This window comes from Egretta garzetta, unplaced genomic scaffold, assembly GCF_000687185.1.
Source record: "Egretta garzetta isolate BGI_Z169 unplaced genomic scaffold, ASM68718v1 scaffold27, whole genome shotgun sequence".
NCBI lineage: Eukaryota > Metazoa > Chordata > Aves > Pelecaniformes > Ardeidae > Egretta > Egretta garzetta.
In genome coordinates, this window is record NW_009260400.1 from 273,694 (window position 1) to 292,016 (window position 18,323).

At 41.5% G+C, this 18,323-nt stretch overlaps 2 protein-coding genes across 4 annotated transcripts in view; one reads left to right on the top strand and one right to left on the bottom strand.

The window, feature by feature from the left end:
- Positions 1 to 5,591, top strand: part of SMPD3 (sphingomyelin phosphodiesterase 3) — a 33,005-nt gene extending 27,414 nt beyond the window's left edge. The window contains exons 6-7 of the mRNA XM_009643240.2: positions 3,849 to 4,011; positions 5,490 to 5,591. Of these exons, the coding sequence (XP_009641535.1) occupies positions 3,849 to 4,011; positions 5,490 to 5,591 (265 nt within the window). The remainder of the gene's footprint in view (positions 1 to 3,848; positions 4,012 to 5,489) is intronic.
- The window catches only part of PRMT7 (protein arginine methyltransferase 7), a 44,544-nt gene that overhangs the window by 2,360 nt on the left and 23,861 nt on the right, over positions 1 to 18,323 (bottom strand). The window lies entirely within an intron of this gene.

The following is an 18,323-nucleotide window of genomic DNA, read 5'->3' on the forward strand; positions in this document are numbered from 1 at the left end:
TCAAGTTCACAAATGCAAATCTGTATGTGGGTGTAACATTCTATTTTATGGTTCCAAAAGAAGGCTTGGAGCTTTTTTAAAAAAAATTTAAAAACCAAACAAAACCAAAAACCCACAAACAAAAAAACCCCGTGTTTTCAAGCGGCCTTTTGAGGCAATCTGTCACCAAATTACTTTTGGGGTATTTTGTTTTATTCCGTGAAGAGATACTTCTGTTCAGCAGTTAAGTTCCCCTGACAAATACATGACTGATAGATAAAAAGCCATCAAATGATCAATAAAGATCTAGGACTATTACTTCCACTACACCTATGTATATGTACAGCACCTCAGTATGATAACTGGAAAATAATGAGTGTTGGTAACAAAATACACGCAAGACTTTTTGTCTACTAATGTGGCTTTCAGTTTTCTGCAATATGTTACAATTCTCTTAACGTGATGAAAAAACCCTCTTAGACTGGAATTTCCACTAGCATTCTATGCAGATCTGCAGGGAAACAGAGATCTGCATGCGTATGTTACATAGATGTGCTTCCTCAGGAGGCCAAGATAACTTCTCCTCCCATCTCTGCAAGGGACTGGTAAACATATAAATTGCCAGTAAGTTCAGTGAAATGTAAAGCCATTGATGGGATCTGGGCTTTAAAGATGTCTAAATGATAAATAGCACAGGAGCTGTGGAGCACTGTCTAGGTAACAAGTATCATTCACATACACAGCAAAACAGGGTACAGCCTAAAATTGATCTGTTCTCAAATTTTTCAATAATAGACCTTGATCAAGCTTTGCAGACATTTAAAACAGACATTTAAATTGGCAATGTAAGCTATCCAGAGAATTATTTCTTCATCAGCACTCTAGTTTATAAATAAAATTAAGTAGTTCACATTACTAAACTAATTAGGCCATAAAAGCAGCAGAACAACGAGTTCTTAAATATCTCTTTCATGTTAAGTACAGCATACATAAAACATCAAACATACTTGATACAAATAATGAGCAAGCCATTTATAATTATAGAACAATTAATAAGCTATCTGTAACAATCTGGGCCCTGCCACAGTGCTGGAAGCTGCACAAGCTTCTGCTCAGAAAGGCTTCACAAAATGCACACAAATAATCTCATCTCACAAAGATGATTGTCACCTTCAAGCAACGCACTGGAATCAGCTCATTTTCATCTCTAAACCCTGAATAGAGTCATCTATGACACTTAGTAACTGCCACTCAACAGAATACAGGAGAGCCCACTACAGCACAGCTAAGAAACAAGACTTAAATGCAGATTTTTCCAGTCCCCACTGCTGGACAGTGGCTCAGGCTGCAACACCAGTACAAAAAGCCTTCCTTAATTTGGGTACTTCTCGCCTGAATGAGAGATGGTCCCTCGAGCTTTGTGACGGGGGACTAAGTTTTGCTTTGTGGCTCCCTTACATACGCTGCTCTTCACACTCCTTCGTTCACTGCTGCTGCGGTCAGCACTACAAACCAACCATCCTCCAGAGCACCACGTGACAGAATTTTCATACTTTGGAGTTATTTGGGAGTGAAGTTTTTTCAACGAAAAAATCAAGTTCTAGTTACTTTTCATCCTCACTTTCTTTGTGTCCTGAGTTAAGATAATTATTCTGACAAAATTCATGTTTAGTTGTGCAACTCAGTCATTAGTTAGGTTCACTTAAATTGTTAGCATCTAACTGTTTGCAGGGCAGAGCCAGATGCCCAGTACTTGTGTCTACTTGCCATAGCGGCCAACAGCAAACCACTGCATACAGAGTGGTACAAGATCTAGTCAGAAGCAGACACATGGACATTTACAATTGCAATTAACATTTCCCTTGCAGGTTAAGTGAATACCCATCATTCACAGACTTTTAAAAGGACATAACTGAAGCTAAAAAAATGCATCTTTTAAATTAATGCAAGACTTCAGTACTGCAGTGCGAATCAGCAGTTTCTTCTATGTTACTTAATTAGCTTTGCCAAATATAAAAACAATTTTTGAACAGGGTCAGTCCCATCAAAGAGCTCGCTTTCTTGAACCTAGAAAAAGAACTTCAGGAAGCGAATCGTTTGCAGTAGCTCTCTATAGAATCAGCCTGCAAACAGGTCACAGTCAGCAAATTTAAGACAAGTTATTAGATGACAGGCTAAAACTGAATAATATGTAAAAAGAAGCTTACTTTCATAAACTGGTTACAGTAAACTCTAAGAACCTTCAATACCTCACTAAATCCAAAGGGAGTTAAGAAAAGTTCTGATTACATAACCGTATGGCTAGAATTTTGTCATTGTTATCTTCTGAAGGCACATAAAGTACTTGTATGCATCCGTTGACCCAAACTTGCAGATTACAATGCTACTGAGACCTAATCAACTGTAGCAAGCACTGCATCCCCTCTGCCACCATTTCAGATCCTTCCAAAGAGACAAAATTTGACAAAGAAGCCATTTGAATCTCAAGCATCAAAACATATCACGAGAGTCTGGTGTTTGTCTCTTGTTTTTCCTTCATTCTGTACTCTCACATGCATGCATTAAAAAAATTCCTAAACCCAACCCCATAAAACCCATCCAAAGTCAAGTCTTAAAAACCGGGTGATCAAAAATATCTTATTTTTTTCCAAGGTGAAATTAAAGGCTTTGTACCTGCTAGGACCCAAGTTCATGGCTCAGTGTTTCTCCTGCGACAGTTGATGATGTAGCTTAATGGCGTAATCAACTCTTACAAGGGAAACCACAGAACCTTGAGCTCAGGTTTTGGCAGGTAAGTAAAGGCAAATGATTTTCAAGGAGGTGGTTTTGAAAGTAGTTTGTTTGTGTTTTGAGCCAGATAGAAAAAAAACACAGCCTAATCTGTCCCTCTCTGCATGCACAGTTATGCAAACCAGCTGCGATTGTACTTGATATTAGCTGCCTGCATAATACCTGACCCATGCAGTTACCATGTGCAACTCCTGCCTTCGCATGCAAAGTTGTGTCTGTTGCCTTTAGCGCTCCTCTGGTAGATCTTTTAAATAGAATACAGGAAGGTAAACCAAGTTAAGTCCAATACAACAGCAAAACAGCACAGAACAGCACAGCAAAACAGAATTATTGTAAAAACAGAGTGACAGGGACCTTTGTGGGTTACCTGGTCCAAAGTCACATTCAAAGCAGGGCTAGCTTCAAAGTTAGATCAAGTTTCTTGGGGCCTTAATAGTCTTCAGTACAAAACCTACTGTTAAGGTTTAAGCACCCAAACTAAAAATTCTAATGGGAGCAGATTATCTGCAGCTTATTTGCCTGAACACAAGACTGGTATGGGTACCTAGGAAACTGGCTCAAAACCAACTACTATGTGCCCAAACGCGTGCTCCTGAAAACCATTCCTCAGCCATACCCTGTCTATAAAGTTGGTTGTCTTAAATCCAGAAGGAGTTGCTTCCAATTAGAAAGGAGAGGTTTGTATCAACATACTCAGGTTTACTCTAAAGTAATCCACAAAACAGCTTCCTCTTCTGCTAGATTCAGCAACACTGGGAATCGATGGAGGGGCCGTGGGCTGCAATGTATTACAGAGAGCTGGCAGGCAAGGTCCTCCTCTCGGATGTTTGGTTCTCCTAGCCACAAGGGCAGGTCCACCAGTACAGCACTGGTGATGCCAAACCTGACATGAGGCTTCAAGAGCCCTGTCAGCAGTGAGTGCAGCCTCACATTGGAAAACACATTTGGAAGAAGATGTGCAAGATGTTCAAGAACCCTTTTGGACAGGAATTGGGGATTTGGAGAGAATCTAGTGTAATGCACAAAGGGACGGAATGAGCAAACATTCAAAACACTTGTTTTGTTTTTTAATGAAATAGGGTGCTGGAAAGCGAAGAAGGAAGGAAAGGATACTTAGTCTATCCCACCAGCAAGAACCACAGTTCCAGTCAGAAGGGGAGGAAGGCATCACTGAAAGGGAACGGGAGGAGGATTGACTATATGCTCTATACAGAAGAAGGTCTCTACCTAGAATGGAAAGTGGTGAGTGTCAGAGTTGACAAGAAGAGCCGTAAGTCACACAACAAACTTGTCTGAATGGCACTACAGTCTGTTCTGCCTGGGTTCAATTTCATACTCCAAGGAGAACCTGCTGCTTTGCCATTTTCTACTTTTGCATGCAAGTAGCAAGTTTGGAAATCTATTACATAACCAAATTTAAGACAAGTTTAGGGATTCTGGTAGCAACACTGGTAGGTAGGCTGCTCTTCAGAAACAAACAAACAAAAAACCTTGTTTCCATTTCTTAAACTTTTGCCAGTCTAAGTGTTTTGGCTGATGCTTTCCATGCCAGCAGTCTGAATATTTTTTAATCTTTTAAAGTGTCTGTATGTTCTTTTATTATGCCTATGAAAACCTACCTAAGTTACAAGTCTGTGATACACAGGCAGAATCATAGAATCATAGAATGTTTTGGGTTGGAAGGGAGCCCTAGAGAAGTTGACAAGCTAACCAGAAAAACTTCTAGTATGCTGTCTGCTTCCTGGTGTAGGACCCTTGCCTTATAGAGAATTCCGCAATGAAAATGAGAAACTAGTTCATGCTTACTTACCCTACCCATCACAGCTGCTGCAGAAGAGCAGGCAATAGAGCAGCTCAGCACGGCACACACTCTGTGGGCACAGCAGCAAAGTTCTTCTAAGGCTTCCTGTTTCACATGCACAAATGATGGCGCATGGTAAACCCATTTTGCACAAACAGCAACAATGCCAATATTTGAATAGTTCTGACCCAGGTCAGGCCTTTGGTAAGGCTCATGCTGGCAGCATAAAGAGAACTACAACATCCGTGCTTCCTGTGAGCAATTCCCAAAGTACAGCAAAGTAAGTACCTGGCCCATAGGAGGGGACAACTACATTTTATCAAGTGAGCATTAAGGTTGCTCCATCCAGCTTTCAGAAGCTGGGACACACACAGTACTTCCTGCGGATCTTCAGTTTGGTCCATGAAACACTGCCAGAACAAAGGCTGGAATTCAGAGATGGGAGGAGCAGGGCTCCTGATCACCTTCAGTTCCCATGAAGTTAACACCTCAATCTAATGAGGACAGGCTTCCCTTTTAGCTGCATGCCGTATCTGGCACAGTGCGGCCAGCCCCTCCTCCCAGGCAAGTGCCTCCTTACGCACACGGGTTACCTACTCCAGATCGACAGGTAAGTCTGTCTGGACAACACAGATGTTGCTGTAAATGGAAAGAAAAGGTACAACAGACTTCATCCAGACTAGTTCACCTGTGTATTGTACAAATGGTTCACCTCATCACCTGCACCACACTGACGTGCCCTGTATGGCAGGTAAGTTTACCAATAACACGGCCAAGCTAGACTGGCCCCATACATCTACTCATACAGTAAGGTAGTTTGACGTATGCTACAAAGAGCCATAAAAGCCGAGTCCTGGTGTGTGGTATAACAGATCAGTTTTCCAATTCCTTCTTCCTCACTTTTCTTTTCCTTCTGCAGGAAGTGGAAGAGTTCAGTTTTATTACCCAGTTAGCAGGCTTGACAGACCACCTACCAGTAGCAATGCGTCTCATGGTGTCTACAGGAGATGACGACCCTTAAAACTGACCAGCTTTGAGAGATTAGAAGAGAGAAACGTTAATGATATTAAGAAAATATGAGAGCATAAGGACAAACTATCCTGGTGCCACCTTAGGAAAGATGACCAGACCTGACCCGGGCTACCCCCAGAATGTACTAACAATGGCGGATGTAAAAAGGGAAGAAATGGAAGGGGCTGTGGCCCAAAGCCACCGTCATGTGTTGCTCAGGCAACAGGGCAGGCCTGTACTACAATGCTTTCACTGTGGACCGAACGGAACCAAGATGGAAATCCGAATTCCTTCTGAACCAGTGCCATTCTTACTAAAACATGTTTTTATACTAATATATAGCACAATTTAGTTTGTAATTAGTCTGTGAGTTAGTGCTGCTCAATGGTTTTTTGCATCATTTCTTTGTATAACTAAGAAGCTAAAGCTTTTTTTCTTTTTTTTAGCCTGTTAAAAGTTGTAGTAGCGTGCTTGCATCAGTAGCATGCGCCCGCACTGCATGCCACTCTGAGATAAAATAGTAAGATACCATGGGGAATATCAGAATGGAATTGAGTTCAAAAATGAGATACCAGCCAAAGCAAGGCATTCTGGGACTGGCAAGCCCTTCTGTCATTACAGGTAGACTTTAAAACAAAATCTCTATATAAATTTGCAGACCGGTATCTTCCTGTCTGATTTAAGGATACTTAAAAGATTTGGAATTAAGATTTTAAGAACATGGTCCTGCCCTTATTCCAACTGTGTTCCCACTGAAATGATGAAGTGTTTTGTCTGAATAATGACTCCAGAATTGGGCCTTTAGCTTTCTAAGCGCAACTTACTCCCTTAAGAAGAAATATAGTTCCCCTGTAATGTCTTTCCTTTCTTTCCCATACATGGGGCAGTTCTGAATTATGGTATGGGAAGGTATGTATGTTACAGTAGAGTGAATAGGTTCCTGTAGTACCACTGGTAACACCAGAGCCAACATTCTGCCTTAGCTAGAAAGAAGTGGGAAATAGCTTGTAAAATGCATGCTAGATATAGAGTTAAAATAAACGTAAGTGACATTTTGGGAGAAAAGCGTAGAACAGTGTATGATTGATAAGGCAGGATAACCTAACAATTTTCCAAAGGAATCAGTACATTTAAAGGGAAAGTGTAGCGTGGCTTAGCTGCTAGAGAACAGACCCGTGACTCTCAGCCTTGGGTAACTACTTCCTATGAGCAGAGGGTTTGTGTGTGTCTGTGAGACAATTCCCCATCTGTTATGCACTCACAGGCTTTAATAGGGGTCTTGCCATCTAACTCGTATGTTCTTTCCACTGCAGCTCTTTAAACACGGGGCTCCCCTCTGCCATCTTATCCCCATGACCTGACCTACCCAGCCTTTGTAACCTCAACAAAAATAATGTAAAGCTGAGAATCAGGTCCATAACGAGACTTAGCATTTTTTTTAGGGACTTAAATTCAGAAGGGTTTGTGTTGCTGGGAGAACAGTGAGACCCCTTGCATTTTAACCAATACTTAGTTTCTTCTGCCTACTTCCTGTTCCATTTTAGTGTTGTTTCCTCTTACCTTACAAATTCCCTGTGTTGAAAAGGGAAGAGTTAATCTAATAGTTATACTTACTCCATGAAGTAAACTGTTACAGTTACACTGGCCACAAACTCCTCCTGAAAATGCTCGTTTTGGTGTAGTTTACACCTGCTAGGAATCAGCTTGAGCTAAATCAGGATAGATTTAAATCAGAAATCCCAGTCTGCACAGTCTCTTGTACTGGCTTAATTAGCTACAGTAAACAACAGAACTTTTACTTAGATCAGCCTGGTTTTGCAAGTAGAAACTCAGAAAGTACCCAGCTAACAGTATTGGCTAACTCCACGTAGGTAAGTAAGCCACTTCTCACGCTCTCCCACTGCACCTGCTCTTGACACGTTTTATGCCTCATTTTCCAGTCAGCAGAGACTGCCTCTTAAAAGTGTGCTGTGCCAAACCGTGGGGTAGTCCGCAAGCGTAACCCACGGGGACTCAAAAATGGAACCAGACTCAATTCCCCTTTTTGATAAAATTAGGAATTCAAGTTTACAGCATCAGAGACTTTAGTGTACTATCCCTGTGCACCACCAGTTTCCTGCTTTGTATGTTTCTCTTTATACAGAGGGTGCACATATGTGCAATGTGTTTTTCTGGTTTCTTATCTCTCCACCCAATTCAGAAAAACTTGTACCTGAAACAATGCTTTTAATCCTATTTTCTACCTTGCTTGTATTTTATTAACCTTTTTAAAAAAAAAAAAAAAAAAAAAAATCAGTATCAGTAGCAATTTGTGTGCTGTCCAGCAGGTTTCTCAGTAGTAAGATTAAATATAAGGTACAGTATTTTTAATAGCTTTCCTAACAATGTAAATTACAATTTGATATCAACTTCACAAAGTATCAGTTGCAGGAGCTGAATTTGACACTGTGTGGGATATAATCAAAAAACTACTGCCAAACAATGTTACATTATTTACAGTAAAACTAGCATGGTCTAAATTACTTTTAAATTAGTTCTGTGGCTTTGTGCTGACTAAAAACCAGGCACTTTTGTGTGTGCTGTCCAGCAGGTTTCTCAGTAGTAAGATTAAATATAAGGTACAGTATTTTTAATAGCTTTCCTAACAATGTAAATTACAATTTGATATCAACTTCACAAAGTATCAGTTGCAGGAGCTGAATTTGACACTGTGTGGGATATAATCAAAAAACTACTGCCAAACAATGTTACATTATTTACAGTAAAACTAGCATGGTCTAAATTACTTTTAAATTAGTTCTGTGGCTTTGTGCTGACTAAAAACCAGGCACTTTTGTCAACTTTTTGAGATACGTTGAGAAATATTTTTTTCAAATTTGAAGTAAACTGTTTTAGATTTTGATGTTCTTAGTTTCTCGGTGATCAAGAAATGGATAGTTGTAAAACGTTCTCTTTAAACAATGCACATGCATTTAATCAGTCTAGTTAATTCTTACTCATTTACTGTCTTAAAGATCTGACTTTGCAAGAGTGTGATGCTGGGAGGTACAGCATTGTGGCACCACTGTACAGAAACTCCTCGGTTTTTTGCATTGATTCTGTGCCTTCTGATGCCTCGGTACGCTGGCAGGAGTCAGAGAGCCTATGTACCGGTGAACTGTAAAAGAACAGGCTTTGCTTTCCAGAAGAGTCACATCCTGGAGAAAAATGAGTTTTGTCTACACCACCACTACTACAGTTCCAGTAGTTCACAGAGGATCATTCAGACACCACCTGTACCGGCAGGATATCAATCATTAGAAGCCTTAGACAGATACTACGTAATAGAGTACTTAAAATGCATTTTAAAACAAAGGGGGGGGAGGGGTGGGGGGGGAGGGCAGAACACACCCAGGAAATCAAACCCTGGATAGCTCCTTCAGAAGTCAATCCTGCTTTGCTTAAGGATAGCATGACCCAATTTATTAGTAGGATGTTACTTACAAGACATCCAAATTAAGCTTATTCTACTATGCTTACCCCACTTGGTACAGGAATTTCAGGTATCTTCAAGAAGTGGGTGATAACGCTATTCTTGGCTTAGTAACTAAGTGTCATCTATTTTACAAAAGCTAGATAACGTCTTCTGTTTCTCAAGTTCAATTTGCATTTTACAACAGTACTTCTAGAGCAAGTGGACAAAAATGAGGACAGCCCAAAACAAAGAGCTTGCAGAAGTTTCAAGGATGTCAGGTCCTTACAAAGTTGGTACCTTTAGGTCAGTTCAAACCCACAGCCTACAGAATGCAGCCCCTCAGGCGCATTCAGGTCCAGTTAACTGCGCACTGTTTGTCGGAGGGATGCGCGATCCATCTGCTCTGCGCCGCAGCTCAGCCACTGAGGACCAGGGTAGTAAGGCCTAGTGTGCAGCTTCACGCTGTGGGAAAAAGTGTTTACTATAAGTAATCCAAGTGGTGGCCAGCCAGTTTTATTCCCTCACAAACTGGATGCTTAGTAGGAGGTGTCTAAAGCAACCAAATGTAAACAGTACCACAGACTGGCTCCAAGCGGAGCCTGCTGCCCTGTGCCGCTGTAGAGAAACCCTTGAGAAAGCCGTCTTGTGTAACAAGTTTACCTATCTTGTGCTAGTATTATGACAAGGTTTTGTCCCAGAAGCACTCTCGGCTAGTCTGGCTAGACCTTCACTCCTAATTGTTGGGTAAGACAGTAAGATTTAAGGAACTTACAGTTCTAAGAAATAATTTTTTTTAAATGGCCTTTGTTTGGTAGTCCAGATAAGCAGATCTGACTGTCCCCAGTTTGGTTGCTGAGCTACCCTGGGGTCACCCAGCAGCGTCAGCACATATCATCAGCTCGGAAATGAAGCATTTTTACCTTCTCCTGGCACTATAGGATGAGATCAGAAATACAATCAATTCAAGCACTCCGAAAAAATCCCAGTTCTATCATCCATTACAGTGAGGGTCAAATTGTTACTGAAGGTCTCATTTTTCCATGCCATCTTGTTTTGAATACAATCTTGATGCTTTTAAAGACTTGTATTATTGCTGAAGTTTAGAAATCCTATAATAAGAATAACCTTTTTTATTTCAATGATTTTTCGGTATTGTATCCTTCTGGAACCTAATGTTTTTATATGGTAAGCACACACCTTCTGACATTTTGTTATAAATGTATTAAAAAAATAAAAATCTAAATATTTTCATTGGTTTCTTTGCCTGCAAGAAAACCACAATCTCAGCCAGATAAAAACAAGGTATTTTGAACAACAGGGAGGGTTTTTTGTCTTTTATTGGTGCTGAAAGGAATAACTGGTTGATGCAAACAAGATAATAAAATTTCAAGGCTCAAATGATTCTGTGCAGTCCGCTTTTTTCTGGTTTTGTGATGTGGACTCTGCGGCACTAACGGAAATCTAAGATGCAGTCTGGTGGGTGGGTCAAGCATGGTCTCGCTGTGCTAAGCCTGCTATAGTGGATCTGCAGAAAATAAAGGGTGAAAGAACTGAGTGCTTTCAGCTCTCCTTCCACCTTGGCCGCTGCTGCTCAGACACACCCCACTCAGTTTTCAAGGTGCACAACCTTCCCGTAAGAATTCACAGTGCCTGCTGGAGGCTGCAAACCCAAAACCTGCATCTTGTACCAAATCCAGGCTTTAAGTACGAGGCTATCCGCTCCACACTGCGTTCTGCTGGGATGCAACGCAAGGCCGCAAGAACAATTTCTCATTACGCAGTTGTACATCCTGATGTCTCAGCAGTTACCTAGTCCCTGAAATAACGGAGAGCAGGTTTCTATCTTCATACTGTCCAAAGATAATGAAAAAACAATACACATGCACACCCCGCCCCATACATACATCCTTAAGAAATCCAGTGATTTAACAAAACAACGACCAGGGGGAAGAATCCATTTTACTGGTTCAATCTTTCTGTTTTCAAAGTCCTTTATAAAAAGCCAGTAGGGAACCTCACCTCAAAGAATTTACTTTTTCCACAAGCAGAAAGGAGGAAATCAGTGGAATCCAAGCAATTAAGGAAGAGCACAGCATACACATTTATCATTAGCTCAGGAAGGAACCACTCATCCATCTTGCGAGCGAGGATGTTAGAGATGGATCTCTGCATCTTTCTCCATTGCTGTACAGGTGATTTTTTGTCTGCATGCTCGTGCCACCATAGCATTATATTTTGACAGACTTCATTTTCCAGTGGTGGATCCCTAGTATGTGCCTCTCCTGCAATACCTCATCTATTTTTCCATTGTTACAGCTGTGCTATTATGTGAGCAGCTCACAAGTGTGCTCCCCTCTGTGAAGCGCTATAGAGCCACAAGGTAAAACACAAATCATGTCCTGGACAGTTTGCCTCTTCCAGACATTTAACTATGAAGAGCAAGTACAGAAAAGCGCAACTCCTTCCTGCTCCCTCTGCCCCAGGAGCTCTAGCGTAGTTCCTTATGAACTCGTGCCCACAGCTGCCCGCCGGTCAGCACTGTAACTTCAATGCCATCTGCCTCTTTGGCTATTGTACAGATCCTCTTGGCAAAGCACCCATTAAAATACAAACTGCCCTATCCCACTGAAATTTCTGCGCAGAATGCTGCAGAAACTGTTATCCTTCTAGCCCTTTTTTTTGACTGTTTAATTGATGCACCAATCCTTGCTGCAGCAAACTCAAGTTGCTCGTCTACATTTTCACGGCCTTTCAAAAGACATGCTCTTACCCTCTACCGTTGTTTTTGACTACTCCAGATTTCCCATCTAACACTCCCAAGTCTGTAAGTAAGTCCTGCATATTTTCTTCCTTACTTTCCCTGACATTTTGGGAAGGTTCCAAGCAGCCATTGGTGAAATCAGTGAGTGGGGCTTGCTAGAAAGACTGGCAGGAAAACAACAATCCTCTTTCTCGTCTTTTACATAATGGCAGATTTAACAACTGCTCCTTACAGCCATTAGATGTGAACAGGAAGAAACATGCATTAGTTGCACGTTAAGATTAGAAGAAAAAGAGAGGAGAAAAAAAAATAAATCTGAGGACAGTTACACATCAGGTCTGCATATCTAAGATCATGGAATCACCATCAACGTTTAATCCGGGCCATATATTCATTCCCTTTCCCTTCTCCCCTGAACTCCCCAAAACCCCTTTATAGGTCTGACAAACATTTCATATTATAGCAAATTATGTGGGCTGTTGAAGTTGTGCTCAGCCCTACAGAGGCTGCAGTGCCCATCCCGATACCACCGCCTCACACTCCGACAGAGGCTTTTCCAACCCGTGAACCCCATTCATCTGCCTTTGCTGTTCATCACGTCCTCTCACCCTCCTCCCATCTGACTCGCAGGCTCTTTGGGGCAGAAGACTGTGTCACTGTCCTGTCTTTTATACAGCACCCAGCACTACACCGCCAAGGAAAATGGTTCTTAGACACCAAGAACCATCTAAACAATAAACTTACCAAAAGAGGAGGTTAACTGTTGTAGAAAAATGCTACACCCTTCCTTTGTGCTTTAAAGGATGAGATAATTGTACATAATCACATAAAATAAAGGGACATTTTCCCCATGATCCTAGTAACACAGTAGCTTTCAGCTGGCTTGCCCGTCTGTACATCGCGTAATTTCTAGAAAACAGCACCTGCTTATTCTGTTTCTCTGGAAACGCCCAAAAGCTGATGCTTCATCTTCCCTCGCTTCCCATGTGAGCATCTCATGCTCACCAACACACGCTTGCACAGTTTCCACCACTGCCAAGCCCTCCCTTTCCCTTTTGTAAGTAAACCTTTGATGTCTTCAAAGCTAAACTCGGCAGAACAACTCCAAACTGCTTCAAGTGCCACAGTACAGCTGGTAAGCCAGGTGTGTCAGAATATCCTTTATCTGTACAAACACTGCAACCAAAGCCTAAAGCTTCATTCTAGTTTTCACTGTTATGCCACATCTGTTGCAACAGGTTTTTTCGCAAGGCTCTGCTAAAGCTCCTCAAGTCATGGCAGTGTGCATCTAAAGCAACCGGGTGCCTTAAAAGTCCCCCTTCTATTTGCAAATGTTTTGACTCTTCCAAAGCCCAGCAACAAGATGCGTCAGCCTGATGAGCTCAGTAGAGACCTTAATGTGATCCTGAATGCTGTACTGTCATTAGTATACTGAATATTGATATCTCTGACCGCTTTCCACCCTGCTAAAATGGAATTTGCCTCACAGATACACACATTAAACACTGTATTAGCTAGTAACTGATATAAATCCTTCTGCCTTAACAATACAAAACAGAGGCTGATGGTTAAGACAGTGCAGTGTTAAGCCAGAGAAACAGAGCTGCCTGTAGAAGGGACAGCAACGTGTTTGTAAAACAGGGGGACAAACCCTACACATTTAACCTGTGCGCTGTGAGTCCACAAATGCCTAGCAGAACGACTCTCACAGAATTCAGGACGCAACTATAGTAAGAATTGCTCTATTCCACAATAATACTGCTGTAATTTTAAGATTCTGGATGATGCAGTAAAAACAGCTGAAGGGGTTTCCACTGCTGCCACAGCACCGCATGCTGCAGCGCCTGCACAGGCAGCCTCCCGACACTTTGGTATTTGAAAGCAGTGATGTGGGAGTTCAGAACCTGAAATCACCCAATGGCAGTGTATTCTGAATGGATCCAACTGCAACGAACAGAAACAGATGAGCATGATGGGGGAAGATGACGTCTTTCCACATCAAATGTAATTAGGTACCTTTGTTCTCATTAAAGAGGTTCATGAACTTCTAAAATTAGCAGAAGACTGTCAGCTTGAACACCCCAGCCCTGCCATAATTTGGGCAACATCCTCACTACCTTTTCAGATCTAACGATCTATTGTGTTTGGCTGCAACAGGTTCTTGAATACCTTTCAAATGCCAGTCCAGAATTTTGAACACCCAGCAGAATCAAGGTGACTCTTCCTCTACAATTAAAAACTACTCCTGAAGTCAACTGCTACGCTGTCACTGGCTTCAGCAAAGCCAACATTTAATGTTTTATATTGCTTAGTAGGGACCTTCAGGATACCAAGGAATAAAAGGCAGTTGCGAGGTCTGCAAGACACCAACTAAAAAAAAACCCTAGGTCTAGCGTGGTGCTAAATGTGCTAAATGAAAGGTGTATCACACAAGACAAACTAATTCTCAGTACACAGCCTGGTCCATTATCTCAGCCCCCAAATAAGACTGTTATTAAACAGGTATTTAAACTCTATTTTCTGTCACTCCTTAGTTACATATAAATTTCTCTTTTCCACATTTGCCGAGAAAGCTATTTATAGCCAAAGCAAACTCAGACTTCTAACAAAATGTGTTTTGTGTCCTGCAATAAGCACATAAGAAGGACTTCATGTTGTAGCTACTTCATTAGTTATTAGTCTGGTGTTCTTGGAACTCTGTGGCGTTTTTGAACTAACGGTGCTTACCTGGTGAGATCCCTCTTGTCCACAGCTGACCCTGAGCGTCCTTCCACCTCACTGCAAAAACCTCGGCCTCACCGTTCTGCAGCTGTGTGTTCCAATGTTAGCACAAATTAGAAGCTGTAAATGTAGCCTTTATTATACACTGACAGAAAGAAACGCTGAGTCTAGTTAAATGCTGGGCAGTGGCTCCAAACCCAATATAAGAGGTCCTTGTCCAGTCCCGGATTCCCAGGGGCTGACAATTAGAACAAGGTTCCTGACCACAAGACCAGACAAGTTCAAAGCCAGCTTCCAAACAACCACAACGGAATGCAAAACAAATGAACAAACAAAAAATCCTCACCGAAACCCCACTGCTTTTAAAATAGAGTTTGATGTATTTTTAAAGAGAGATTATACACATGAGCCCTACTACAGGAAGGGACTATACAGAGCAACCCAGAAGGTCCAACTCCGCCCTGTCTTTGGTTTGAGGACAGGGGAAAATTACAGAATTTCTGCTGCTGCTGGGTAATGATTATTTACAAGTGCAAGCATAATTAGCTGTTTGCGACCTTCAATTTATTCTTTTAAAAAAATAATTGATATTTTTATTCACATTTTAAACATGGACAGAACTGGTGCTTATTAGCAGAAACTCTTCAAGTATGAATAGCTCCCTGTCAAGGCTCTAGGTAAGAAGCCTGTATTTAAAGTGTGGAGGGCAGGAGGGGGGAATGGTAAAAAAAGGAATGGAAGGAGGAGATACTAAATCTGCAGACATACTATAAAGATACAAGAGCATCTAAAAAGGAAAAAAACCCAGCAACAAAAAAGTTAAGAATATTAAGAAAGATTAAATGGCCCTTAGTTATTTAGAAAACATTCCACAGTATGTACATTGCTGACTAGTTTTGCTGGCGAGAATCATTACTACACCTTGCCTTTAGAGATGCTTTTTTATTAAATCTTATTTTAAATATTATTATTTGATTAGCTGTTGCCCAGCCAACCCAGGGAATGCAAATACAGACTGTCTCGAAAAGAGAGTCATAGTTCTCAGCTTTTAAGGGGAGGTAAACAATGGAGCAGTGTATCTAATTCCCAGCTAGAGGCAGAGACACAAGCGGAATATTCTCCCCGTAAGCAAAGGGATATGGGCAGAGGCATCCAAGAAAGCAGCAGGAAGCTGGCAGTGGATACAAGGCATTGCATCGATCTGAACAGATGATCTCCTGTGAGAAAATACCTTTATTTATTCAGGCAGACTACACGGCTTAGCTGACTGGCACCATGACAAATACAAAAATGGCAGCATTCTAAATGGGGACACATTCTGCCATCGAGGGAGGCTTCAAAGAAAGAGAACAGGCTAAACAGCACCTAAAAGGGCCACACTGCATCCTTATCGCAAAATGCCTGTTGATACCTGAGGGCTACTGCTGTGAAACAAGGAACGTACCCGCAACCACATCTGTACATTAGCATATTAGGGACACGGTTTAGTTTAGGGACATGGTTTAGTGGTGGGATGGCAGGGTTAGGCTAAAGGTTGGACTCGATGATCTTAAAGGTCTTTTCCAACCAAAGTGATTCTATGATTCTGTATCTACAACAGATAATTAGAGGAGTTCAACTCTTCATATCGTAACCCTGACACTAACCTGGTTTAGGAAGAACTGCTAGGGTCCCTTTTTAGAAGGGAAATGCTACCGGTACCTCTACCCTGCTGTTTCATTCATATAAACATCAAATACAAACCACAGCCTGGCAGTGCAGGCACTGCACGCAAATACAGTAAGCGACTGGCCTCAAAGAGCTTCTGTCCATGACAAGCACAAAAGAAAACACACAGAAATTAAATGTTTTGTCAGTATACACCCATGAAACTTGCGGAGCAAAGCATCCTTCTACAACAGACATAAAGCCTATTTTGTACTGAAATACAAAGACATAGTCTTTCCTAGATTTTTCTCTGCCTTCTTCCCTTTTGGGAGACTTTTTTTTTAATGTATATTGCAGGGAACGTGCCAAGATAACACAAGAGAGGGTGAAAACGTAACATTTAACATGGAAGTTGACCTTATGGTTCATTTATTCTGCTGCGCAACATAGAGGGAACTGCTAGTCTTTGTTGAACACTAGTCAGTATTAAGTAAAGAGAAGGGGGGCAAAGGAAAATCTAAAACCTTGAAATCTACAAAAAAACTTATTTAATGCATGAAGGAGAGATGCAACTTCCCTAACAGTTTCATACAAAGCAGAAACACACACTGAGCCATCATAATACAATATACTAGCACAATTTTCAACAAAAGATCATAACATATTAACACGCTGCCTCCACCAAGAACTTCCCCCTTTGGCATGCTATGCTTAAGAGACTCAGGATTAGCGCTTTCTACTGACATGCAGGCTGCACGAGGTAACTTCGTTGTAATCTTACCACACTTTTCCCATGCCTCATCAAGTGCCTTCAGATCAAGTTTTGGTTTTATGCTTCAGATCCAGAAGCATAAAACTTTAAATGACACATTTTTGCTGGCAGAAACACCTTTTGCTGAAGAGAAGCGAGAATGCCTGCCTAATTCTGGCAGACTTCCTGGCCTGCTTTTCTGTTAGCCTCTGAAACCTCTGCTTTGCTCTCAGGATAGTCTGCCTGATCAACAGGGCAGAGGGGAGGTAGGAGGAATGAAAGAGATGGCCACTGATTTTAAGCAAGGCTGATGCTTAATGAGGAGGAATGCCAACTGGGTCACTTAAAGGACCACCACTTAAAACTCTGATCAGAATGAAACTGCTAGATTTGGAGTCCAAAGACCATTTTAATCACTCAGATGAGAACACACTACTGGAGATGCACAGGAACAGAGATAGCTGTACATGTAGGCAGCTGAGACTAATCCATGTCACTTAACACAGGAGGTATGATAAAGCTGTTTTTAAAATGGGGGGTGGCGTGGGGGGGGTGTGTGTGTATGTTAAAACAAACCAGGTATGACTAGACTTTAACATAAAAAACCCTCCCCTGACTTTTCAACCTTGCATGTACAGATTAAACCAAAACTGGGCTTGGCAACTAACATTTTCCTTTTATCCCCCATTACCCTCTCCCTTCTTCCCCTTAGGGCAAGGAAAGCTAATAAATGGTAGCCAGCACACAGAAAGGTATCTTAAAGGGGGGCAGAACCCACAAAAAACTTTTATACTGTTGGCCTTTTTGTCAGTCAGCATGGCTTGAAAAACAGCTGTTTAGACTGCTTTTATTATTTCTAAAGGCATTTGGCTAGAAGAAAAAATAAAGTTCTACAGCAAATTAGACCTAAAAGCAACTAAATTGCAGTAATATTAAAACAAACAAACCAACCTTTTGTTTTATACCTCTACAGAAAGAAACAGACTACGAGAAGTATTACGGAGAACTCTTACACAACGTCAGCACTGCTGTTTTAAAACACCAGAGGCATGAACATTCAATACTAAAGCCCCTGTCTTGGTCCTAGGCTTACTCACTACTTGGTACAACGTCCCAGCATGCCAGGATACACACGTGGCAAAACAGCAGGCAAAATTACACGGTATGAATATTCTTTTCCTACCAGTTCATTACCCATGTGTGCACTTGGCTTCCTCCGTCTTAAAGTCACACAGACATACTCAACACGTGAGCTTTTGTTTCTTGAGACCCACTATTACTGCTAAAACAAAGCAGGCCTCTAAGCCAGCCAAAGTCGTGTTCCCTCGTGCAACCCTGTGGACGGGGAGCACGTGCTGACACAACTTATCTTATGGAGAAAACAACCAAGCTCACCGGAGGCGCAGAC